At 31.0% G+C, this 27,728-nt stretch overlaps 1 protein-coding gene across 3 annotated transcripts in view; it reads left to right on the top strand.

Annotated features, from left to right (window-relative positions):
* The window catches only part of LOC122710736 (insulin-like growth factor-binding protein complex acid labile subunit), a 434,244-nt gene that overhangs the window by 86,155 nt on the left and 320,361 nt on the right, over window positions 1-27,728 (top strand). For 2 of the 3 annotated variants that reach the window (XM_043928777.1, XM_043928775.1), the window contains exon 2: window positions 21,117-21,182. The exons of the other annotated variant lie outside the window; for it this stretch is intronic. In XM_043928777.1, coding sequence (XP_043784712.1) covers window positions 21,117-21,182 — 66 coding nt within the window. The remainder of the gene's footprint in view (window positions 1-21,116; window positions 21,183-27,728) is intronic. 3 annotated transcript variants of the gene reach the window in all.

The raw sequence follows: 27,728 nt of genomic DNA, 5'->3' as shown, positions 1-27,728 counted from the left end.
AAATATTTATATCTAGAAAATAAAATAAGAATAAAGAATGTTTTATACGTTAATAAACGAAATTAAAAGTAGATCAAGAAGTAATGCTGTACACATTTGCAAAAGTATAAATTTTTTTCTATTTTTATTAAGATTATTTAGAATCATTTCAACATTTCATTTATTTAAACAAAAATTTCTTTTCTAATAATAGAAGATATTAAATTATACTTTCAATAAATATAAATAACACAGACATAAATATTTATTTTAATTCAAAAAGTTTCACAAAAGCTGAATACAGATACTTGGACAAAATTATTAAACTCATATTTAATGTTTTGATGTATTATAAAAATCCTTTATTTTTATTCTCCTAGTTTTCAATATAAGCATCCTCTCTAGTTACAAACAAGGATCGCACATCCTGTTATGCGTTTGATGCAGTTTGAAAACACAAGCTCTTGATCTCTCTACTGGCGGATTCAGCGAGTTAGTCTTCGATTATGTTCCCCAAGGAGCAATCCACGAAATAGCTGTTGGTCGAGATGGTCGAAGTAGCTTGAACGACGGTTACCAGGCTCGTTTGCTCGCATTTAAATCGGGCAAAGCAGGGGCCGATGCTGAAGTTTCCGGGGAGATGGTGCATGTGCTCGTTGCTCGGCCAACGTTACGAATAGTGCATCCATCCGCTTAAATTGAATTAACACTTTGGAGACCCTTGAAAACCGCCAACCGTGATTTCAGGATGCACCGTCGTTTAGATTTTACCATCCCCTCCGCGTTGCTTAATCTCTTTCAAGGCCCATTTAAGATTCTTTATTTGAAACGAGTTCGTCGAAAGGCTAAGTAACGATTTCTTCTACTTTAATACATTATGTCGATTCTAAAGAAATCAAAATACAGTTGGTTGGTCGAGGCTTATTTATTAAGCAATTGAAATTTGCGTTAGAGGGTGTATTCATGCGAAATTAAAATTAAAATTGTTGCTAATAAAATTTATTTATTTGTTTATTTCTTCTCACGAAATCTTGAATCACATTTAGAGAATTGAAAACAGGGGTTATTTTATTTTTAGGATGTTTTATATTTTTTTGATATTTTGTGTAAATGTGTTGCAATTGTTCATTTTTCTAAGATTTGTAGAATGTTTAATAATTTGCTCGTTTTTAAAGACATCGAATAAAAATCATATTAATTTGTATAGAATATATTGTATTTTATATCCAGAGTATATTTTAGAGAGATAAATCTCTTTCTCTCTTCATTACACCATTGTTATCTGTCTCATTTTTCTAACGCGAACTTAAATTACTTATAATTTATTTATAATTACTCATAATAAATAAATGTCAACCAAAAGATGTTGAGGATGTTTCACGGAAACATTAACACTTTATATATATTCTGGAAATATATTCATTGATTTTTAAAAATTCAATCATTTGTATGATTGACTTTTAATGGAAAAAAATACTTTTCGTATCATTTTGTTAATTAGAAATAGGAAATTATAAGTAATAAAAATTAATCTGCAAATAAAATTGGTTTTATTTTTATTATTATTATTATTTTTTTGCTATTTTATAATTATAATATAGCTTTATTGTTTTGCCCATATTCATAATTTGCGTGATGCATGATTATGAGTTAAAATAAATATTAAAATGATAATGTTATACTCTATTAGCTTAGATACTATTCTATGGTTTAATTATAACTTTTCAGAGTACGATTAACTTCATGCTCCAATTACAGCAAAGGGTTTATGCAAGTTATATATATAAATGAGAGGTATAGACTGCATTTCTGTTACATTCGTGGAACCAAAATAAATAACGAAATATTGATAAACCAAAATCAAAAATTTTACTTAATTTAACTTTCTGTCCATATCATTTAATTTCATGTAAAAACTTTATTACATTATAACATGTAGTTGAAATATATTACTCAAAATAAATGTGTAATTAGTAAGTTATATCCATGAACTTTGTAATTAATTCGATTTTAGATTTCATATTCTTCTTAATTTTATTTTAAAATTTAAAATATTTTTGAGTTATAATAAAAATATATTTATATAAAATGTATAATGTGTTATATAAAATGTATAAAATGAATATTAATACAAAATCGTTAAAAAAATTCTCGATCATGTATTTCTTAAGAAGGTTGAAGCAAAATCGATTAATAGCTTTCCTTGATTTATCACGAGATATCCCGTAGAGATTAGGATGCTGTTCCAGCACGAATCCTCAAAGAATCGCTGAGATAGAAAATTTAATGGGCAGTAATATTAGGAGAAAACGTTTCATTTTGAATAATTGTATTTTATCGTTCATTTTAGTCTTTCAGAGATCCGTATAACATTTTATTATGTTGCATTTATTCGAAGGATGCAATTATATATATTTAGATATTATTATAAAAATGATATATCGTTCATAATCAAAGAATATTTACATTTTGAAAATATTAGATCAGTACATAAATAATTTAATATTTTATCTCTGTATATTTATTTATCAATATTTATTTATTATTATTCATATATTTATTTAATATTTTACACTTTTATTTCTTTTCTAGTATTTTTTTTTTTTCTATCTTTTTTATGAATATCATGTTAAAGCAATATATTATTTGAATATAAAAATCAATAATTCATTTCTGACCATCTCTGGTGTTTCAAATGTCAATTCTAGATAAAAAAATTTTAATTTTATTACACAATTTTTTCTCTTCTGGTAATCATCTCTAAGAAATTTAGACGCTAAAAAAATTTCTCAATAAAAATAATATTAAAAAATATTAATATTATTTTTTTAAATAATATCTTTATCCTTGCTTTGATATTGATCTTTAAAAAACACAAAATTTATAACACTTTATTTAACTATCTATTAACATTTGATTAATCAGAATTATGTCTTATGATTTGTATTTATAGAAAAATATATAGTATCGAAAATATGATTCATAATACTTAAAGAATAAAATAGATCTTTATTTAAATTCCATGTCTCTAATTGTGTCAATCAAAATTCAAATTTACATAATTCATATTCATATTCTAATTATAACAAACCTATATCTTCATTCTTATCTTTTGTTCCATTTTATTTTACAATTTCCTAATTGGGTTTAAACCATTACTAGTTTTCTGATAATTTTAAGTTAGATGATATCATAAATAATAATAACTAATATTATATAACTATATTATATTTGCATTCTCTATATTTTTCGATAAAATAAAAGTATATCAAATACTTATGGACAATAATAAATATATGTGTGGCTAGGGAATACAGCAAGTTTAGTAGAATTTCGCATCCAAACTCCATTATCATATGTTTCGTTATACATCGGTGCACATAGTTCTCTGTTATTACAGCAAGACAACGGGATAATGTCCATTAGCATTGAAGCTTTTTTCTTTCCACTTCTGTTTGTGTTTAAACAGACTAATTGATTACTGTATCAGTTCTCATTAACAATCTAATTTGGTTTGCAAGTTCGTGTGCCAATTCCATTCTAATTCCACCAGATGTACAAATGGACTTTGTTCTCGTGAATATTCCGTTTCACCGTTCATATTCACCGTGATCCTTGTCTCTAAACGTTATCATTTTTCATTCTTAATAATAATGTTCAGCAAGAAATTTTCTTTTTTTTTTTTTATCAAAGAGTAAATAGTGAAACACTATGTAATTTTTCTGTTTCTTTTCTTGTATTTTTTTTGTACCATTTAAACCGTAGAACTATTGCTGAAAGATCAATCTCTAACTGCCTTGCAAGCTCATAAGATGACTCTGCAGAGTTTGTAGTCAATAATCCTTGTAGATCCTTTGTTTGCATTTCCTGAAGTAACTTATAACTTGTTACTAATTTTGAATCAACATTGAATCTTTAAAACCGATTTTGATGTAACTTTGTCAGATAGAACAATTTTATCGTAGATTTCAAAATATAATTTAACTATTGTATAATAATTCTAATCGTTTTTCTTGATCGAATAGCAAAGCAATTGAAGAGAAAAAAATTGATAAGTCTATTTTTGATAAAAAATTTAATAAAGACGTATACAAAAGTAGTAGTTCGATTTTGGAATTGATTTTCTATAAAAATGAGAAAAGATAATTTTTATAAATACAATAAATATAATACAATACAATGTTGTAGAAGTAGATTGATACATTATTATAGAAGAAAAAATTTATATCTCTCGTATAAAATATTTACTCATAATTTTCTAATTTAATTTTTAAACAAATTATTAAAAAAATATATACAAATTTTTGTTTAATTTCATCAAATATCTGCAACAATATTTTTCAATCTCTATTTTATTTGTTCAGTCATGAATTATGAAATAATTCATAACAATTAAAACTGTGATCAATTATTATATTTTTTTCTCTTTTTTTCTTTTCTTTTCAAATTATCAAGAGGCAAATACCACCACAGCAATTATAAAGAGACTGATCACTCTCATTACAAAGAATTAAAAAATTCAAGCTCAATTTACGCCCATTACTCGAGAGTACATACTATTACAGCAATCACACGGACATCAATTACTCTATTTTAAAAAACGAAGGAGAAAGAAAATGGAAGATGAAAAATTATAGAAAATTTAAAATTCACATCAATTAAATCAAATTTTATTCCTGTAAATACATCCAAGATAGATGATAAATTACGCAAATTACATTTTATTTTTGCGACACTTTTCCTGTTTGGAGAACAAACATACACCTATCTACTGAATATCATAAAAGAATAAGAATCGTGAGGACGAATACGTAGCAGGCTTAATAATGAATCGATATTTTGTCACTCGTATCTTCTCTCTCTTTCTCTTTTTCTCTCTTTTTTTCTCTCTCTCTCTCTCTTTCTCTCTGACTTGGTAACGGAATACCTAAATAGTTTCTGTTTTCCCTTACGCTTTTAAGCGTATTAGCCGACGTACATTGAGCCACTTTTCTCGGATAACGCTCCCCTTAGGGGAGCTTTTAATTTTTATGTATACCGAACAAAGAGAGGTATTTTCGCCGGACGATTGATTTTTATTCGAGTTGCAGTTTTCTTTTGTTTCATCATCATGTTGTCCCAATAACAACAAGGCTTATCTTCGATCAGCCATTGTTCCGTCACGAAGCTATTATACAGGAGAGCAGGTACTTTCCCCGACAATGTGCAACCTCGTTTCACGAATCATTAGATCATTCTTGGAACGAATTCTGTTTCAAATAACGTATCGGTCGACAGATTGAACGAGCGTGGATATTCTGGATTTAATGGTGTGGATTGTGGGGATTTAGATTTTTTTTTTTTTTTAGGAAAGGGAAAAGTGAATTGAACGATTGAAGTGAAGAAATATTGTTTTTATATGTTTGTTTGGCATGTTTCTTTTTTTAATTAAATTAATGGAATATAATGTATAAGATATTATATTTATACAATATGCATATGCATTCATTATTTATAGTTTTTATAATAATAACTAAATTTTAAGTTAAAATAAAAAGCAATCATAGTTTTAGTCTTCGTATCTTACATTCTTTTTATAATATAATATGTATCATAGTTTTGATGATAATATTAATTAAAAAATGTAGTACATATATTAACTTCATATTTCATAGTAATAATTGTTTTCTTAAAAAAAAGTTAATTTTAGTTAAAAGTTATTATTTTTCATATTTCATATCTGTTCATTATCATGGCGATCCAATGATCTCCTTTAATGCTTTGTATATCATGAACAATTACTGACTTCGACAATAGTTCACTTGATCTATGGGAATTGTCTTCATCCACAACAGTTAATTGTGCTCGATCGTTTATAGGTTATGTTTACCAAAGTCTGTTGTAATGATTTATTAACATAAGTGCATTTACGATACATTGAACAGTGAAATCTCTTCTTTATATTATAATTGAAATATCGATTTCATACTACATATTAAATACGGTTAAAAGATAAAAAATATATAATTACATTTATTTTATATATCATTTTAATTATGATTATGTATATTCGATTAGGGAATCAATAATACGACCTAGTTATGACAGATATATCAGATAATCGAATGATTGAAATTTCACTAATGTATATGCTAAATTATATCACAATACTAATTTTGAATATGCAAACAAATCACAGAATATTACAAATACAATAATTTAATGTATCTTATTCTTATTTTTATTTGTTTAAATTTATATTTCTATAGTTTCAATATAAATACAAACAATTGATATACAAAAATATTAATTTGAGACATTTGTTAAATTAATTCCATCTTCAAACCTATCTAATCTGTTTCATCTAATATAAACTTAAATTCTCAATAATTTGACAAATCTATATTTTTGTATACCAACATTTTTTTTTTTATTTTAATTTCGTATAAACAAATATTAATATATAATAATTCTTTTTTAGCTAAAATTATTATCGCGCAGAAGAGAAAAAATCCTAACTGTTATTCGATCGATATTTTTTCACGATACTCCACGGCAAAGAATCATCGAACCAACGTTTCTTTTGTGCAATCGTGGAACAGGTTACGCGAAAGTCGAGTGGGATACGAGCCATTTCGCCTCCCTCCTTCCTCCTCGATTCTTACACATTCGCGTGCAAGAGGCGTTGGACGTTTGTTCATAGGGGGTTCTCCCGTATTCACGGCGTCTGTCATCGCTACTCAGGGATTCAAATAGAAAGAGGGACGAGTTGGCGGAAAGTTTTATTTACTTTAAAAACGCGGCGCCAGGGATCCTTGAGCCAATGCGAAGGGAAAATAAAGTTCTGGCGGGATAGTGAGGCGTACTAAGAAAAAGAAAAGGGGGAGGAAGAAGTGGATAGCATTGGTGATGGGGGCGTAAGAAACGGGAGGAAGTGGAAGAAAGAAGCGGTCGACGGTTAGCGTTTCTCGGTTGGCGAGAAGTGAAATGACAAAAAACCAGGACGAGTTGAAAAAGTCAATTATCGTTGCAATCCCAGTTACTGCTTCGTCTGATAGAAGCTTGCCAGGTTAGCTGAATCGAGTGTAGCCTAGAAATTGCATAGGGGTTGCAAAAGCGATCCTTGCCGAATATGAAATCATTTTCGTGGAAATAAGTAGGTTATCAGCGAAAAAAAATGGACTGAATGCGCTTTCTGCCCGGATCTGACACTAAAGCATTACGAATCTCCATAAAAATTAAACACTCATCCTCTTATCTATAATTTGCTCTTTCTTACCTATAATTGCTTGGAGCTCGGTGTGAAACTAACTAAGAAAATTTCCTTGAAAATTTTTATCAATTCTAATCATTTTTTATATCGAATAGATGAAATAACTACTGTTTTATTCAATTAATTTGTGTGATCGAGAGCACGAAATAATTATTTTAAATTAATTTTTATAATTATTAATTGGATGTTGCACATATAATTACTTTCTTCAACTTATTTCGCATCTCAAATATTTTCCTAATTTAATATTATACGATATGGTATATCCAAGAATTCGATCTTCGACTCATTTCTTATACACGTAAATAAATTTTCGCGATCTTATTAAAAAAGCAAAGATATCTATTGTAGATCAATTTAACAAAGAATGTTTATCATACCATAATAAATATCGTAACGTTTCGATGAAATTTTCAGCGGGCCCGCGGCATCGGTCCATAATCGAAACTAGGCGGGAATTTTATTAAAAATCTGGTATGGAGATAGAACCCGCCTGGTATCGAGAAGCCCGGCCAACAAAATCTGACGGTTGCAAAAATGCATCGAATCTCGCGCGCGAAACTCGCGATAAACCATTTTCCAATTTTCCGCTCGATTCTACCGGCAAAAGCTTTCTCTTCCCGCGCTAAACGAAAATTCTTTTCCCTAAGTTCGAGTCCACGATATCGGGGAGCTGCATTCGCGATAACACACCTGGTGGACGTAATGCGCCAGATGCCAACCCCTCTCTCCCTCCCTCCCCCCCTTTTCGAATATCGCTTTCGATTTTCCGCGCAATTTTCGTTTCCATCGAAGGACAGATGGCCCGCGAATCGTATCTGTCGCCTCTCGATAATATCAAATCATTCTCTTCGTCACTTCTTCTTATGTCATTTTTCTCATTCCTCGAGAAATGCGTTACACGTATCGTGTACCAACCGCCATATTGGAACCAATGCAAATATTTTACATGCACGTGCCCATACATTTCATCCCTGCGTGATTATATACATATGAGTGATTACATGCATATGTAGATGCGTGGGTCTAACAATAGAAATTATGGATCAGTTTATGCATTGCGTAATACGGAGATTAGGGTTGATTGTTGTATAGATATTGTTTGTTGGGAGATATTCTGTTCGAGTTTTTATTAAATTATAACTCGAAGGAATAATTTTATATAATAAATATATGTTCAAATATGTCGTATTGTATAAATATATATATAGGATGAATCGTAATATGATATACGTATTATTGTTTTCTGGTAAATTTTTATTGTTTATTTGAAAGGAATTTTAATTTATAGATTGAAAAATATACATTGTAAGATATAATGGAATGGTTAATATTTAAATTTGCTTCGATATTGTATCGGAATCCGTTTTTATTCTTTTACAAACGTATCATTAACAAATGTGTTATGGGTGCAATCTTCAATTGATGATGTAACTTTTTAATATCGTTAATGGTATCGTTATATCAATTTTATCTCGATGTACAAAATGTTTATTTTTTATATCATTATTATTTTAATATCATACATATTTCTTATGATTTATATATATAGATAATTTTATCTCAAAAAATATTTTTCCATTTTTTCATTGTCTCAAAGTTATCACTAAATCGTGTTAAATATATCCTACATGATGGAAAATAAAATTTTATGCATTGCAATCTTTTTTATGGACATGGTGATAAAAATTTGCTTATTCGTTGATATGGAGTATAATTTCAGTAGCATTGAATTAAATCAAGTTATTTGTGCGTCTTCAGTTAATAATTTGCTAGAAAATACAATTGATACGTTAATATAAAAGTGTCATGTTCAAAACTCTTTTTATTACTAAACTAGTTATGTATTTCTTTACTGATTATGCTAATTAAGGTACTGGTATATTTGTGATAAGGTACTTTTCATTTAAATTTATAACTCATTAGCGTATCACGTAATCTCGTTAAGTTTCAAATTATTAAATAAGTGGAATAGTTTCTCGATTCTTTATCGTATCATTAAGTATGGATTTAAAAGAAAATTTATCAATTACAGATGATAATAACATTCTGTTTATTTTACTTCAATAATTATATAATAAGAAATTTATATAAAATGTACTATATTTATTTATTTAGATCATTATAAAAATTCTTAAATAATTGAATTCTTCTTCGTAATTCTAATAATCAATAATAATTTTTCAAACAGATTAAGAAAATTACACAGAATTAAATTTTACTTTTTTAAATCCAATTTTAAAAAAAATTGAACATCAAGAAACTCTTATTATTCCAACATCTTCAAATATAAAAATATCATTGCATAATTTTACATTATTACATAACTTCGTCTGTTTATCCAAATGTTTCCCCAAGAGCAAAATAATTATTTCGTTATACACGTGTCATTCCAATATCTTCAAACGTAGAAACGACAGACACTTTCGAGAATCCATTCCGCTCGTGCCGATCTTCCATCGACTTCAATAGCCTTCCACGTCCATCCGCGTCCCTAAACTCCATTTATATCCGTATATATATGTATATATATATACATATACGCATTAACATACTAACCTATTTATACATACATAATGTTACACAAGCTCATACGATATAATATACATAACCTGTATACAAACACGCGTGTATACATTCATACACGTATAAGCTCGCGCATATAAGCATCAATATGTCCAATATTCGGGCCTATACGTAAATACATATGTAGGTAATGCACACGCAGCCAACGGTATTACATGCGCCGACCGATATAGGTCGGTTATAGGTGGAGGGTAATATTCGAGGATGCCGAAAGCACGTTCGAGCGATCGATCTCTCGGTCTGGCCCACCCTCTTAGCGAGTCTTACACCAACACCAGCCCCTTCAGCTCGCGGTGCCGGTTGCATTCGGGGTCTCCAGACTTCAACGTCGCCGGGAGAGAGAGGCACGACCTGCCTCTGGAAGAGGATAAGGGGAGCTGAAATGGAAAGAGAGAGGCCGGTTACCACCCCGGATAAGGGGTGAAGAGCGAGAAGAAAGAGGGGCGAGAGGAGGGTGGCAAAGAAGCAGGGGAAGGAGATGGGGAGGAGGTGGAGAAGTGGGAAGCGAGAGGGAAAGGAAGGAAAGGAGGGAGATAGTCTCTCAGTAGGTATCTCAACTTACGATTGCCCCGGGGGCGTGCACAGAAGTGCAAAGCAATCGTCTCCTGCCTCGACCCCATGGCTATAGGTTATTCTCGAAATGGTAACGTATCGAAATACACGCGGAAGGAACGGTGGGTCCCGCGTTACCCTCTATTTCTCCTCGTGCCTCGTGTTACGAAGGGTTGGCGGAATCCCGGAATTCCCGCGAAACTGGAATCCCCCTGATCTTTTCTTCTCGACAGAAGCTTTTGTTCTTCAACGTTATTCCGCCACCAAGAGTCGCGAAACAGTTTTACTTTCTTTCTTTCGTACATGATTCGTTTGCATTTACCCTCGATCGTTCTTTCGTGATGTACACAACGTGTTAATTCGTGAGGCATATTTGGAAAGTGAAGATGATTTTCTATGGATCGAAATAAACGTAAAATTTGATTAAGGCTTATTTATTGGCCAATTAGAATTATTCCACGTATATATATTAACATCCTGTTCATACGTCCGATCATTCATAAAATCATTCATCCAATGCAATATTTAATTTTAATTTTCTTCAATCTATCGTAAATAAATAAATTCTTATAGTTGTTATTTCAATGCTATCATTTGCTTTTACGTTTGTTCAATTTTCTCTTTTTCTTAAAAGAAAGTCACGGGTAAATGATCATCCGAGGATACATGAAATCGGAATTCACGTGATAATAAATAAATAGTATAAATTTCATTTTATAAATTGTTGCGCGAAAGAGAATTTAAAGCGTCTGCACACATTGAAACATATTGCATCGACTAGAATGATGTGTTTAAATCAATAATTCACACGAGAACATTGCTATAATATGAGCTATTGACTTAAATCCATCGTTTGAGTCGATTGCATGAATCACACGTTTCATTTTCTGGGATCGAAATTCGGAAACAAAAGGCAACGATCCCTTTCGATGAACCTATCATCGCAAGTCAAGATCGTAAATTCGTTCATCTTTATTTTCTTACCTTCTTCTTAATCAGGTGTTATTCTGCTCGAAGAACATAATCCTCTGCATTTGCTATGAATATGAAACTTTGTGTAATTATATTGGAGAGAAAGAATTGAAATTGCGCCTCCTATTTTCTATCCCATTCGGGGCGTGAGGCTTGTTTTCTTGGTGGAATTTATGGCAAAGTGCAAAACAGTTGTTCTCGGTGGATTTATGGCCGTAGATTTGTTGCGGGGAAAGTCTGTCGGTGATATATCGAACATCGGAAAGGATACTGTCATAAATAAAAAAAAAGAGGAGAAAAAAAAGTACAAAGTACGTAGTTCGTTGTGGTGGCGTGCCACGAGGAGGGACGTTCTTTTCTCCAGCGTGGTGAGCTTAAACGAACGTGATTTCTTCATGAGGTATTTTATGAATTGCGATACAGTTGAAATTTGTGTTGTCATCCGCCAACTTTATCTTCGCTAAATTATTAATAAAGATAAAGAATGAATAGTAGTCGAACCGATAGAAAATAAAACTGTACTGCAATTTCACATCATTTTAAGTTAGCTGCTATAAGTTATTTCAATGTATTATTTACAAATTGAAACTAAGTCAATATTGAAATCAGAGAATATAAAAATATACCAAGAAGCTTATTTTTTTTTTCTTAAATATAATTTTTTAAAAATAATTTCCATTATGATTTTCCATATATGTTTATATATATTATATATTATAAGTCGTTATTAAAATTTTTCTTGTGAAAGATTTTATGCAGCTTTATCTTCAGCATTCAGTGATAGACATGTACGTGAAAAGAAACGGAAACACAGTTAAAATAGTTAATAAAATATCTGATTATTAGCCATTGCCCCAGTTTTAATAATATTTTAGTTACGAAATGGAAGATGAGAGTTAATAACTGAACAGGTAACGAAGCATTAACAAAAAGTTTATGACCCGGCATAAATCCATAAACCCATTTACCCAGAAACCATAAATGGGAAGTAATGTTTTTCAACCACACACGATTCCTGAACCATGTATTTTAAAAGAGAGTTTAAGGTTTTTGTTAAAAATTAAAAAAAATATCGTTACCATTTCAGATACGATTTTACGATTCTTTATCGGTACAGTTCTCTTTTATCATCGTTTGCGCTATATAATCTCAAGACTAATTACAAAAGAAAATATACTCGAAAAGAAAGTGTATTAAGTTTCTTACGTTAGTTCTTATGTTTCGTCTTTATGATTTATAATCGGGCAAATTTCTATTTTTGAGAAGTGACTTCAGAATTATTACGGATCTTAAAAGTATCTACACAGAAAATTAAATATCAAAGATTGTGAATAAAAGATTGACAATTGAATCTAAAAATGATATTAAAATCTGAAATTTTTGTCAGAATTTGTTCATTTTTTATAGGCAAGAATAATACCTTCATCGTTTTAAATTAATAATATGAATGAATTAATATGTTCTATTAAAACTATTTAGATATTTGGTTTTTAATTTACAATAAATTTTTATTATATTTTTACATTTCATTCGTGAACAATTCTACAACCAATTATAATTCATTATTCTTATCATATTATAATTAATCATTGTCGATTAATCACTATGACTCATTTAAAATACTTTTTCTTTCTCGAAAATAGTATATATTTTTGCGCAATAATTTACCAACCAATAATATCATATAATGAATTGAAAAAATCGTTCATGTTTAATTTTATTTTATACTTTTAAAAAAAATTCTTATCGAAAAGAGAAGAAGAAATAAATTCTCGAACCATCTATCTATCCCAGATAACCGACACGTTCAACGTTTCAACTCCTGTATAACGATAGTTAACCGAGCATTATCGTATTCCTCGCCACTTGTAAATTCTTCCAAGTTGGAATGATCGAAACGGGATCACCACCAACCCACCCTTCGTAACGCTGCGAGTAACTCACACCGTACGTACATAGTTTCACCGTGGTAGTTTCAAAGCGGGCTGGGTTGGGTTGAATCCAACCTTGGGGAGAATAGGAAGTTCCATTGAATTTAATCTTATTACGATTACCTTAGTTTGCTCGGCATAGACACGCGGCTGGAAACAAAGTAATTGTCCGTCGACTGTATAGGTCCTCGTTCAGACGTATCGAACTACACAACAGTGGAGGGGAGATGGATCGCGAAGGGGTGGGTGGCGTTATCCTTTAAGTTTCAGACTCGTGTTACAACTCGTCTACGACTCGCGGAATTTCTCGTTCGAGGGCAACCGTTGCGTTCTTTCGATCTTGCTTGTTTACGAGGTATTTCGTTGCAGAGGGGCGGGAGAGCGAGAGAGAGCGAGAGAGGAGCAAAGTGGAAGCCATGAAATTTACAGTGGTAAACTGGGTTAAGTTCAGTTAAACTCGAGTTCGAAGGTAGACGCTGACTAAATGTTATATCGGCGGGTCGCAACTTGTTCTGAACTATTATCAATGGATTTCCACGGTGAGAGGCATTGTTACGTCGCGAGGATTTCTTCAAGGGAGTAATTGTGCTTCTTCACCAGACTATTTCACGAAACTGTGGGGATTGTCCCGTTAACTGGTGCTTTTCGACGACTAGAACTGCGGCGATGCTTTTTCGAATTACGCGTCTCAATCCCTTCTAATGGTAAAATGAAAGCATGGTAATTGAATTTAAATCTGAATTTGTAAGTTGTGATTGCGTTTAATTGTGTGTAAACATTATTGACAATGAGATACCAGTGTAATCGTGCATAGTTTATATTCAAGAAGAAATGGATTCTTGAATTGGATATTGTCATCCAGATTTAATTTTTTTTTTATATTTGAGTATTTATTCTGATATAATGTATATTTTCTATAATATATTTAAATATATTTAATTATATGTTGCTCGAAAAAAGATGTGAATTTTAAGCGTAAATTTTTTGGTCGAAATCTATGTATTTGCTAAAAATACTTATTGAATAGATAATTTGATGCAAATAATTTATAGATTACACTTTTATATTTTTCTTTATTGATTACATGTTTTTAAATTCGTGATCATCTCAAAATCATGAAGATCTTTGGAAAGTTGTTGAATTCATCTGGATATTAATTACAACGATACGAAATGTACAGTGTTTTATAAAAAATTTAATGTGACTGAAAAGAATATTTTTTTAAGGAATTTTTTATATTGCAATTCATAGTATATTAAAAAGATAAAAATAGATTTTGTTAGAAACATGCATGTTTTTCGGATTATCAAAAGTTTAATTATATCACATATTCGTATGTATATGTGTGTAATTATATTTTTTGAATTAAAAAGAAACTTATACACATACGTGAAAGTGTTTCTCGTTGATTAAGAGTTAATTACGAAATATAGCGTTTTATACGGTATCGATTTAATTATTGTACTTTGATGCTAACATATTTTTCTGCAGAGAAAGCTTTCACAAATTATAAAATATTAAAACAAAGTTTTAATTTGTTATTATGTGTGTACATTTTGAAATGATAAATTAATAATGAAATTATTTATTAATATATATATATATATAAATTATAATATAAATTTGAAAAATGTTCCCAAATAATTTAAATGAGAATAAGTAAAGATTAATTTCTGAAATATTTTCCATTGATATATTCATTATCAATAATGTTTATGTTTCAATAAATTTTATTTTATAAAAAGCGATGATACAAACAAATGATAAAATATTATGCAATACAATTGAGTTGAATTATATGATTCATTTGTATTTATTTCGTTGGAAATTATCAGTGATTCGAAAAAAATACAAACGATCGAAATAATCATCGAATTTAAAGAAATATTTAAAAGAAATATTAGAGAAGGAGTAAAAATAATCTAAATTTTTTTTTAGAAATAAGTTTCTCTGGAAAAGAGAATATTTATCAAATATCAACTCAACTCAATAATCATAATACTTAAATTACATTGATTTCATTTTATTCGTATTAAACGTTTCGATTAAAATTCATTAACATTGATTATATTACTTAAATTCTACGAGGATAATCGTTTAAGAAGCAATTGTCACATGTTTGAAAACATAAGATACTCATTATTACTGTGTAATCCTACGATGGCAGATTACCCTGGAAACCTTACATGTAACGACACGCAGGAGAGAAAGAGATTCTCATTACATTCCACCCTTTTGCTCGAATTACAACGAGAAAACATACGACGGAATCTTGTGAACTTGAATGTTTTCATTCCCGTTCTTTGATTATCTTCCCACACTCTTCGTGTGTAATACTACATACGTAAATATTATTGAACATTCGATGTTATCATTTATCACAGATTTTTCACGAATCGATGATTTATACGTTTTTAATGAATCGATGAATAATTTATCTGTTTATTATTACGTTGCAAATCATTTATAATAGATTATTCGTAACATTTCGAATAACGAGATACAGATATCACGTTCACGATCACAGATTTTTAATTATAATTCGTGTCAGTTCCTATAATTTGAGTGAAATTTACAGTTCGTGGAATTTTATTTTGTCAATTATATATGGAAAGCGGTTGTTATCGATTGTGTTTTCTTGGAACCGTTGATTCCGGATGTTTTATTGTATAATTTAAACGAGCGATTAATATATTCCCCGTAGATGTTTCAATGCGCGAACAAGCAATTTATATGTCATTTTGGAAGATGAATTATTACTTGTGTTAAAGAGATAAATATTTATATTATTTTATGAATGATTTTAAACTGATGGTGATAAAATGGAGATAATTATTTGTCATTACAACTATCACACGCATGTGAATAATTATAATTGGAATAATGAAAATAAATAAGTGCATATAATTGCATTTCTATTTCAATTAAAATCGATGTTAATTTTGTTTGAAAGCGTATGCATGCTTTTATTAATTGAGAGAATAAAAAAAATCTGAGACATATCATTTTAACGTGTTTGACATTTTTAATGATAAATTTAATTAAAATAAAGACTAATTGATGTTACATAAAGACTAATTTTAATTAATTAAAATTAAATGCAATATGAAATGAAAACTGATTATATTAAATAATAACTATAATATATAAGATAATATACACGTGTTTTGTAATGTTCCATGTTATATAAAAGAATAATAATTTCCTCATATTTTCTTCGTTAATAAAATATAATATTGCACGAATAATGAAATAATAAATTCATAGAGTTTTCAGTTCTGTGAATTTTTCAAGTGATTAAATATTCTTATCAAAATATCAAAAGAAATTCTAATTAAAATTCAATAACACAAAATTTGTAAACACGATTAAAAGAAACGAGGCTTAAACAAAGATTTGCCTCGTTCAAATTTCGTATAAATCTATCTAATAATCGATCATCAATTTTTAAAAATCGTCAACATTTCAAAGCCTATATACCCTTTCATTTCTATCCTCCTATAAAACATTCGACCTCGAAAATTCGATTATTAATCCAGTATCCGGATATTTCGAATATTATCCCAACGAATCACCACACGCGACATCCTATGGAAACAGAAGAATCGAACCGTAATTTCAAAACAAGTTCCTCGAACGCTTTCTCGAAACGGAATAAGCATCGACGACCCATCTCCTTCCGCTGTTCAATCGTTCTCAACGAATAGACGCTAATAGTCAGGGAGATTTCGGTAAATTCAGTTGGAAATCGGGATCGATCGGATGCCAGTCACCGACACGTCGATGCCCGCAACAAAAATCCTTAGATCGGGGTCGCAAGGAACGATCCTCCACATATACACTTCGAATGCTTCGAATAGAATTGCGGAACATTCTTGACGTCCATGACGGAGCTATTGAAATTAAACGGCTGTGTACAAGCTTACGGTGAGATCTGTGGCCTCTCACTGTGTTAGACACCTTCGGTTGTCGGTTTCTACATACCTGCGGCGGTGTCAGTTTTGCAGCTTTCTTCCCCAACTATTTCGAACACTCGAACGGGGAACGACTTCCGTCGGATTAGATCGGCTATCCATCCCTTCCCTTTCCAACCACTTTCCCCCCGCTGCGAGCTTTCTTCGCGACCGAATTCCAGCGCGGAATCTCGATGCACAATGAACGATGACTTGCGGACTGGGATTTGCGATTCTGCTGGTGCAATTGTGGATGTAATATTATATATATATATATATTCGTATTCTTGGGATGGTATATGCATTTTGAAGATAGATTTCGTATAGATGCGATGGTTGTACGTATTTCAATACGATGGAACGATAGATATAGAAATGATTCGATACTGGAAAATACATGTTTATGCTGTTAATTAAGATTATTTATTTTTATTAGTAGCCGAGATGTCGTACTTTCTTCCTACTGTCACTCTATTATTTCAATATTCTAATATCCGAACTATTAATTGAACATTCTATTATTCGAACTGCTCGACTATATCTACTTGCGTCAATGTAAACATCAATCATAGCGGTGGGAATAGAATTTAATTTGAAATTGATATTGAATACGTTTGCATGGAATATATCTACAATGTGTTAATTATTGGAATGGAAATACTTAAGAAAATAGAAAACGGTGTTACAAGTGTTATAGGATACAGCAAAAGAATATAATATAATCCATAATCGCTGAAATTGAAAATTATTTGCAAGAATGTTAAAATATATATTCTCCAAGGATATATTTTCCAATAGAAGAAGTTTAAGGAAATGTTTTATCAAAAATACAAAAAGATTAATCTTTTTACTGTAAAACTTTCTTAATTAACTTCTTAATTAGGATATATTGTAATCATCTTACAATATATCCTACCTCCTAATCTTTTTTTATTTTCAATAATGAATAACTTGATTATTTGTAATTAATATAACAATTATCGTTCGATCACGATATATCGTGAATCAAGCGACTTCTTTTTATTCTTATTCATTCCAGTGTACGATAGATTTCCTTCGTTCTCAAGAGGAAAAAAAAAAAAAGTCTTATCGATCACCTCTATCCATCTCTACCCACTTAATTCTTCCTTTTTCCACAAGATTAAAAAAAAGAAATTCCTCTTGAAACCGGCCATTGAAACGCGATCTTCGTTCGTTACAGATGTTTCAACGAGTTCGAGCAACTTTTCACCTTTCCACCCCCATCTCCAGTTCGAAACAATAAATAAACGAAGCTACGAATTCAAGTTTTTCAACGTGGTGGATGCTTTTTCAATCTCTTCCTCTCCGTATTCTTTCTTTTTTCTTTCTTTCTTTGTTTTCTTCCTTCCTTCCTTTCTCTCTAGTTTCGAATAAATTATTCTAAATTTCGCGATTGAGAATGACTTCCGACGATTAGAGAGGGAGATCCGCGAGATTCTTTGCGCGGAAATTCGACGATGCCAGCAGGGAACGATTGGACGAGCAAGAAACGACGATATCGCTGGAGAGATAGCGTGTAATAAGAATAATTGTCGGCCGATGTTTTATGCATCGTGATGATTTCGCATTCAACTCTGAGGGGAAAGAAGTAGTAACGTTTACTAAACTTTCTTGCTGCGGCAATATTAAATCGTTAACAATTTCTTCTGCACAGCCTCTGTGGCCCTCTTGATGAACTTCTTGATCCACGTCGTGCAAATTTGTTTTTACACAGAGTTTTTACAGTGCAGTTTTTTCTCTTCTCGCTGATCCTCATCGTCACTTGGCCGAGGAAGTAAAAGACGCGTTATAATAAATGAATATTTCTGCGTATCTTTGTGCAATGGTTATTTGGTTTGTTGGTTGTTTCTGGAATGAATTCAGTTTTGAAAACAAATGAATACGTAAGAACGTCTTATAGTAATATATTCTGCAAATTAATATTATTTGAGATATTTTAGGAAACGTAATGTTTCATGTGTCCGGACAGAATTTCATTTTTTATTGGGAAATGTTATTTAATTTAACTTCAATACATTTTAAATTCGATCAATTATTATTATTATTGCGAATTATTATTGTAAAGAAAAAAGGATTTTACAAAATTTTCTTTTAGATAGAGAAATATCTCATTTTTTTTAATAACATCATTAATATATATATTGACTATATCTAGTGAAAAAAAGCAATTGTAACTCTTTGAATAATATTAATTTTATCGATGAATAAAAGATGATATCAAGAAGTTTATATATGTTACTAAATTTTATATTATCTAATATAAATACCATCGATTATAATATCTTTTGATAAATTACATTTATCATAAATATAATGATATAATTGTTAAATACTTTATCAATTTTGTGAATAATTGTTAATGATGTTGATTTAATTGCATTTATTAATTTATAATGTATATTCTTTCTAGAAAAAATTATAAAACAATTAATCAAAAATAATTGGAATAAAATATATCATGATCCATCTATGAAAAATATAATTTTTTTTTTTTTTTTCGTTATTTTAATCCACTTTTCTTTACGGATAATAATATTGACGTAAATGAAGATGATATCATAATATAATCCCCATCCTATCTAACGAGTTTAGCAATCTATGTCAAGAAGCTAACATACGTGCATTGAATCTTATGAAAGACATTTACTTACTATGAATTTCTTCATCGTTAATACGTGTACGATCTAAATATTTTCCTCGTACTTCATGATAGTCAAAAATTATTTTGAAACACTTATTATGATTATTGTTATGATTAGAATTTGAATTCGTGCGTACAGAATGCATTATGGCGTATCCGTGATATTAATTTGACAGTGAAAATATCACCATATTGAAGGTATTATTGCGTGTAATGCGACATCTATTTATAATGTAGGTATGTGGGAGAGCGATTGACAGATTTTTCATTAACTGAAACGTGAATTTAATATAGCAAACTAATTAATTGCACAGGTTCAATCGTTGCACATCAATAAATGTTGCACATGAATGGTTACGACGATTTTGTAACTATTATTCCCCCGAAAACAATAATAATTGCAGTAACTGTGTTGTATATATCATTCGAAAACTAAATTGGCAATTTGTGCACGAACGAAATAATGTTTGCCACGTTGCTTTTGATCTTTTAAAATAAAGAGCTAGCCACTTTGATACGATTAAAAATTTTTTGTCACGTACTTATTTGTGATTTCGTTGAATATCTAAGTATGTTATATGATTAATTTATGTTAGATGAAATAATTTCTTATATTGAACTAAGTGCTTAAGTAAACTTTGATATTTTTTTTTTTTTTTTTNTTTTTTTTTTTTTTTTTTTTAGTTTTATTTCATAATTTCGATTTTTGAATATTCATAAGAACATTAATTTCATCAAAGTTTCATTTACATTATCATAAAATAATTTTTAATGCATTGATTACTTAAATATTTCGACAAACAGGAAATTGCTTTGATACACGACGAGTTATATCTCTTATCAATATGATAAGAGATATAATTTAAATTAGAAAATACGTATACGTGTATAGATAATTATATTAGATAATATATAGATAAGAATTATATTTAGAAATTATAATAGAAGTATAATTTTATTTTAGATGAATAAAAAATTGTATCTCAATTTACTATCCAAAAGAACTATTCGACAATATTTCATAACTAATCGTAACACAAACTAACCCAAACATTAATGCAAACACCAATCATAAAAGAACCTAAAAAGAAAAACTTACTTAATTAATTTAGAATCATACATTGCCGCCATAACTCCATCTCTTGATTGGCACCACTTTATCCTCCCCAATTCCTCGAAATCCCCCAGGCAGCATATCAATCTAACAAGCAACCGTGGTTTTGTTTCAGATGAATCACCACCAGCTCGAGTCATCGGTGAACCGTTCCTCCGATTCGCGACTACTCTCGACACGGGTGAGTTTCTATTCCCGATCTTCTCCTTCTACCTCTTACGCTACACCTCCGGTTATTTAAAGTACACGTCAAGCCTGTAGGAAAGTTTCGCATCGAGGCGAAAGGGGACGACACACGACGACGTCGACGTCGTGATGACGAAGGCGAGGGGTTCGAGTTGGTTGACCCCTGCGCCTGTCGACCCTCTCGTGTGTCGGATATCTTGAAAATCTCGTGGGTCAGGGCGTGGTGGCGAGCCGGCCCGCAATCAGGTTGACCTGGCATGCCACGAACTTCCTCTTCCTCCCCCCCTCTCCTCCCCCCATCGCTCGGTCGTCCGTCGCTCGCTCATTCACTTCGCCGTACGCATTCACCACCGGTTTACCCTTTCCTCCCTCCTCTCACGCTCTGCCATTCCGATTAGCTGCAAATAATACCCGTAACAATAGCCGTTGCTCCATACATCCTCGTTCTCCTCGCAACTTGTGCCCTCTGTTCATAAACCCGCGCGCTCGCGTTCTTAACGCGTGTACACGTACCCGCGTGTTTATCGCGGCCATGTACGGCTGGGTATGCGTGCGATACACGCGTCCCTGTGATCTATGCGTTTGACCGCGTACGAGAGACTTGCGTGTGCGTGGGTCGAAGCGAACGAGCAAAGCGTACTTTTGTGCGTGTCTAGAAGGTGTTGTGTGGGTCGTGCGTGTGGGTGATTAAGAAGGGTTGTTAATTTTTAGGATAGATAAGTGAAATAGAGGAAAAAGGGACTTTGAATAAAGGGGTGGAATAAGTGATATTTTTGAAGTCGTAAATAATCTCTTGGCGGTTTTCGAAGAGAAATTGAAATATTTAAATGAATTATTCTTCAGATATCTATATTCGAAATATTAAATATCATATTCGTTTTGAATTAATAGTGTGAATTTATATTACAAGACTAAAATAAAATTATAATTGACAACGTGATAAAAAATAACAATTAAGAAACAGAGAAATGCACGTGTTTAAAAATTAATTTTACAAGAATTAGTCAAATCTAGAATATTAATCTACCCAAATTTCATCGTAATACACAATTCAATATATTTCTTCTTATTTCTATTCATGTTGTTTTGAATGATTAATTTATTCATATATTATTTAGTTTATCAATGTAAAAAAAAACATTAAATATTGAACGAAATTCGTCAAAAATTCGCGACAAAAGTATAATAATAGTTTCACGAAATTATTCCACGCAGAGTAAATATTCCGACCGGTGTACAGTGTACTCGGTGCGTGAATTATGTATATTAGGATGCGCGTGACCCAAGCAGTACACGCGGGGCGCAATGACGCGATACGCGCGTGTTTACCAGAGGCTACCCCTACAGGGCAACCGTGGCGCCCTGGGTGGAAGTCGCGCGATGTTCGACGTGTGCGTGATTGCGTGCACGCGTGCATAAGACCCTTTGTGTGCACTGGATTCGACCGAGAGCTGCCTTTACGAGGCGGCGGAGAGACACGAGCCAATCAATCCCCATCTGCTTTCGGTTTCGCCACCCCTTACGTGCACCACCCTCCTACGTCCCCGGAATTTCGATGATCTTCGCCTGGAAACAGATTTATCTCGCCTCCTTTCCTCCCCATCCCGATCCAACAGTGGATTTCCAGTTTCTTCCTTGGATTCCGTGAGGGAGATCCGCACCGTTGCTAACATCCTCGTTGCACTCCCCCTCTTCCTCTCTGTGTGTTTCTATCTCAGGGAGGATGTTCCGGCCAATTTTATTCCCCACGCGCATCAAAGATCCCTGTATCAGTGGATGCACGTTCGGCTACCGTTTATAAGGATCGCGGCTTCGTCTGTTATCGAAGGATGCCCCCCACTGCGAGCTCCATCTCGATGATGGAGATAAGATGGAAAGATGGCGGGATATTGGAAGGTTTTTGTAATATTTTGTCCGATGATGGTGAAATTGAAACGTTTATTTGGAGATTTGAGGGTTTTTTTTTTTTAATCTCTGGGATCACGGAGTTACTGTAATAATAAATAGATTGCGGATGTTTATGCAAAATTTAAATGTATAATGATCTAAAGAATGAAATAAAAGAAAAGGTGGTAAGTTTCTATTTAAATTTTAAAAAATTCTAATTTTTTTTTTTTTTTGGAATAATGAATTTTTCATTTAATACATTTTCTTCTTATTTCTATTCATATTGTTTTGAATGATTAATTTATTCATATATTATTTAGTTTATCAATGTAATTAAAAATATTAAATTAATGATGATTTAGATAAATCCTTTTTCGAAAATCTTATTCATTTATATTTTAATTAAAAATATTAAAAATATTCACATTTTAACTAAAAACTCACACACCAATTATAACTGTTAATGTCACTCTCTTCATCAATATCTCAACACACAGTTTAGCGCATCTTCGAAGAGACAACGAAGATGATCCCTCAATAAATAATCGTGATACCCTCTCATTTTTAATCTAATCTAAGCTAGTTTCCTGGCTACTTATCGAGACGAGTATCCCTCTCGTTTGTCATCGTGTCGACGGCCGATAGTCCGTGAAAGCCACCCCCCTCGTCCGGCAAAAGTTAAATAACTTTTTTGCCCGTGTTATCAGACTTATCGCGGCCTGTATTCAAAGGAACGTGTCGTTAATCTTGAGAGAGGGAGGCCAGATTGGGGTTACGGGCAGGGCGAAGGTTAAGGTCGAACTTTTCGAATCGACGGGGGGATGAGACACGCTGTTAACGGAGAAATCGGCTAATTTTCACGGAGATACAGGGCGTGCAAGTCGCCTCGACCCTTGCTTTATCTTATCTCGGCTTCGATTGGACGAGACATAGGGACACCGTTGCACGGTTGGAAATTTACTAGCTACGCCTTGGGCCGAGTGTCTTCCTCAAAGACGTAGATTCGAATTACAGACGCGGCCTCGCAGGTGTCTAATTATTGCAAAGGGTTGCCTGCCAATTCGCACAAGATCCGCGATAGCTTCAGGAAACGAGATGCAACCACGCGAATGTATCTTTGTATCAGGGTATAGTGAACGGTCGTTTCTCGAAGTGAAATTAAAATAATTAAAATTATACAGTAGGTTAGTTGTTGTAATAATGACAAAAAAATATGGTGGTTTTATGCTTGAAATGTTTTCAATCGGTGTAAAAATATATGAGAGCGTCGCATTAAAAATTCATATTGAAAGTTTTGTATTTTTAAACACAGTTAGAGAAATTTATTAATATAAAATATGAGCAAAGATGATTTTTTTCTATATTTTTTTCTATATTAATATATATATTAATATTAATATATTATATTAATAAAAAAAAACTAGATTTTATTGAAAATTTTTAAGCAATTTTCGTTCTAGAATTTGAAGGATCTTTGCATATATTTCTTATAGACTTCTTTTTAAAATAATTGATGACGAATAATAAATGTTTCTTTTTTCTTTCTACGTAATAAATTTATATTTAGTAATTTCTGTAACAATTTTTTTAAATTTAAATTTATTATATGATATAAAAAATTACTAAATATTTTAATTATTCATAAAAACTCGCAGGGATTCTAGCATTTATTATTCTAAATTTTTTTCCTATAAAATAAACAAAAAATAAATAAAAAAAACAAAATTGATCTCTCTATCTCTCTATATTATATTATATCTTATAAAAAAATTAAATTACAATTCTTAAATCAACGTTTTCTTCTTATTGTTAAAAATTGATAATAAGATAAAATCTAATGAATGATATTAATCGTTCAACTTTAAAGAAGCAACAATTCATATTCATCAATCTAATAAAATTCAATTGGGCTTTCACCACTGCGATCTGTCCTCCTTCTTCCATTCTTGAATCATTTTTCATCGATTTATATTTTTCTGGTGACTTGGTCAATAAGATTCCCCAGATTAAAAAAAATCGGTTTCGAAACAACGTCCGAGTCACGATTGCTTGCTCTTAACAATCGAAACTATCATTGCTCGATAGAAAAAAAATTTCATATCTCGAATTTGATGCATTTTTGACTCGAATTGTGGCGAACGAATAAATTTCATGAAATATGTACCAGTCGCGGAGACTTCATTACGTACGACAGCGGCTTATTAAAAATAACCGGCAAACTGGTTCTCTTGTCTGATATGATTATGGTTGACGAAGTAGAGTGTCGTAATACGAACTGGAAATTGCAACGCATTTGTTCACTCTATTCTTTGTATTATAAGATGATCGACCGAGGTTTATTATATTTAATTTAACGTCTAAATATATCTACGAGAAATTATTTAATTTTTTATTTAGAGGATGTATTACTGTAAAATGTAAAAAGTGTTCATGTATTGTATAAATGTATTATTCGATTAATTATTATTGATGGATATAAATGAAGGATAGTTTATTGAACTAATTATAGTAGTAGATTTTGAGAAATTGTATGGTAGTATCTTGTATGATTTGAAAAATTTTATTAATAATATTATTTTCTTATCTATCTTTCTATTAATAAGTTTAATTATCTTTACGTTCATTCATTTCTCATTTTAATTCACAATACATATCCAAAAGACACAATTCTTTAAGTTTGACAGACCTTAAAATTATCGACTTAAAATAATACAATACATGTACAGAAATGTATATTCATTGAAATTCTTCATTGACAATTCTTTCATTGATAAAATTTATTTAAAAACTCTTCCGTTCAACTCGACGCGTTTGAGTCCTGTCTGTAACTCGCGTTCAAAGAAAACATTCGAACAAAGAAATATTAAAATGTAAATATTAATAAAGCAGCAAACGTCTCGGTTACCTTTGAATCGCAAAATAATGGCCATGGATTCAAATGAATTCTTGTCAAAAGCGCGATATTTATAAAATTGCCGAATACATCGATCATTCAGTACAATCTGTTACAAGATTACTCAAAAGGAAATACAAACGAAATGTCGTTTAACCATCTTGCATGTGAAACAAACTTATGGATGCTTTCTATGAACAGGCACAATCTCTTTTACTTTCCTCGTCGAAACAATGAAAATGGAGCAAAAATATAGTTCAGAGAGCAGAAATATTCCAATTTAAATTTCCATATTGATTCATGTGTGGTGGTGGAGAAGATAGATGCATTAAAAGGGCGCACGTCTTTCAGGATTGGTGATAGATCGAATGAAAAGCTTAAGTCTGCGCCATCTGTGAAGGGATCAATAGTATTTCGCGCGTGGCTAGATGATATTCATAAAAAACGTGGCTCAAATTTCTTCCATTTATTTCTTGCTCTATTATTGCATAGAATGTCTTGGTATTCTCAGAGAGAAAGTAATGAAAAGATTTGTTTTTAAGAAAATCGAAATCATTTGAAAATGTAGAATTAAATTTGATTATTTTCTAATGTAAAGAGAAAAGAAGAATTGATATAGAGAGAAATTTAACTCAGAAAAATTATCTTGACACTTTGTATTTTTTTAAAATATTTTTTAATTAATTCGAATAAAAATTTTAAAAATGAAAAACGTATGCTCTATCTACAGATGAATAAAATTGACTGAAAATTATTTTATATCTGAATACATGAAAAAATATGGAAAACAATTTTTTCATTTTAAAGATCATGTTGAAGAAATAAAATTTGAAAATACACTTAATATCTAAAAATTGAGTATACTCGATTTTGTTTCAAAAATTCAAATATTTTATTCTTCGATTCATATTTATTTTTGCACATAAAATATTCTTCTATCGATTATTTATTTTCATAACTAATGAAAAATTAATCAAATTGACATATACTCGATAAGTTTTCAAATCTAATTTATTCAAAAAGGAAGTCTTCTCAAATAAACACATTTTATTTCACGTGAAGTTATTTTTTTTTTTTTTTTTTTTTGTTATGATTACTGAGACACTTTGTATGTCAGCAATTGGAACGGTTAAAGAGTTTAAACCGAGCGCTGTCATCCTCGCGAATACGTGTGGATCAGGGAGCAATAAGGTGCATGGTCTTATTAAACGCGTCAGGTATCACGTCAAGTCTCTCTACTCGCTTTACTGCGCGAGATATCGAGTGAATATTCGTATCACCGTTGAGGTATCGTTATTGACATTCGATCACAATAACTACTTGCGAATTTTTCATGGAAAATAGGAACTTTATAAGATATAAGTCAGAGGATGCCGCGTAAAACTTATTTAAATAAAATTATCTCGATATTTTTATTTTATATTATATTCTGACCTTCTCTATTTGCATTTTTATTTATTGATTTATTTTCAATCTTCTTTTAACTCTTCATTGTCTAACGATAATATCTTTTAGTATCACTTAAATTAAAATGCCGTCTTGAATTAAATATTCTTAGAATAAATACTTGTATGTGTTATTTTTTTGAAGTATAAATTCGTGTTTCTCTTTTAGCGTGTTCCAATATTATAAGAATGGTTAGAGAATTTATTGGCATCATATTTAGCTTCGTAAGAAGAACGTTTTATCGTATGCAAATTGTGATAAAAAGAAGATTTCAGCGTAATTCAGACTTTAAAGGATTGAATTAGCTATTAAATT

This window comes from Apis laboriosa, unplaced genomic scaffold, assembly GCF_014066325.1.
Source record: "Apis laboriosa isolate Shangri-la unplaced genomic scaffold, ASM1406632v1 scaffold151_cov152, whole genome shotgun sequence".
NCBI lineage: Eukaryota > Metazoa > Arthropoda > Insecta > Hymenoptera > Apidae > Apis > Apis laboriosa.
This window is presented reverse-complemented; position numbering and strand designations above follow the sequence as displayed.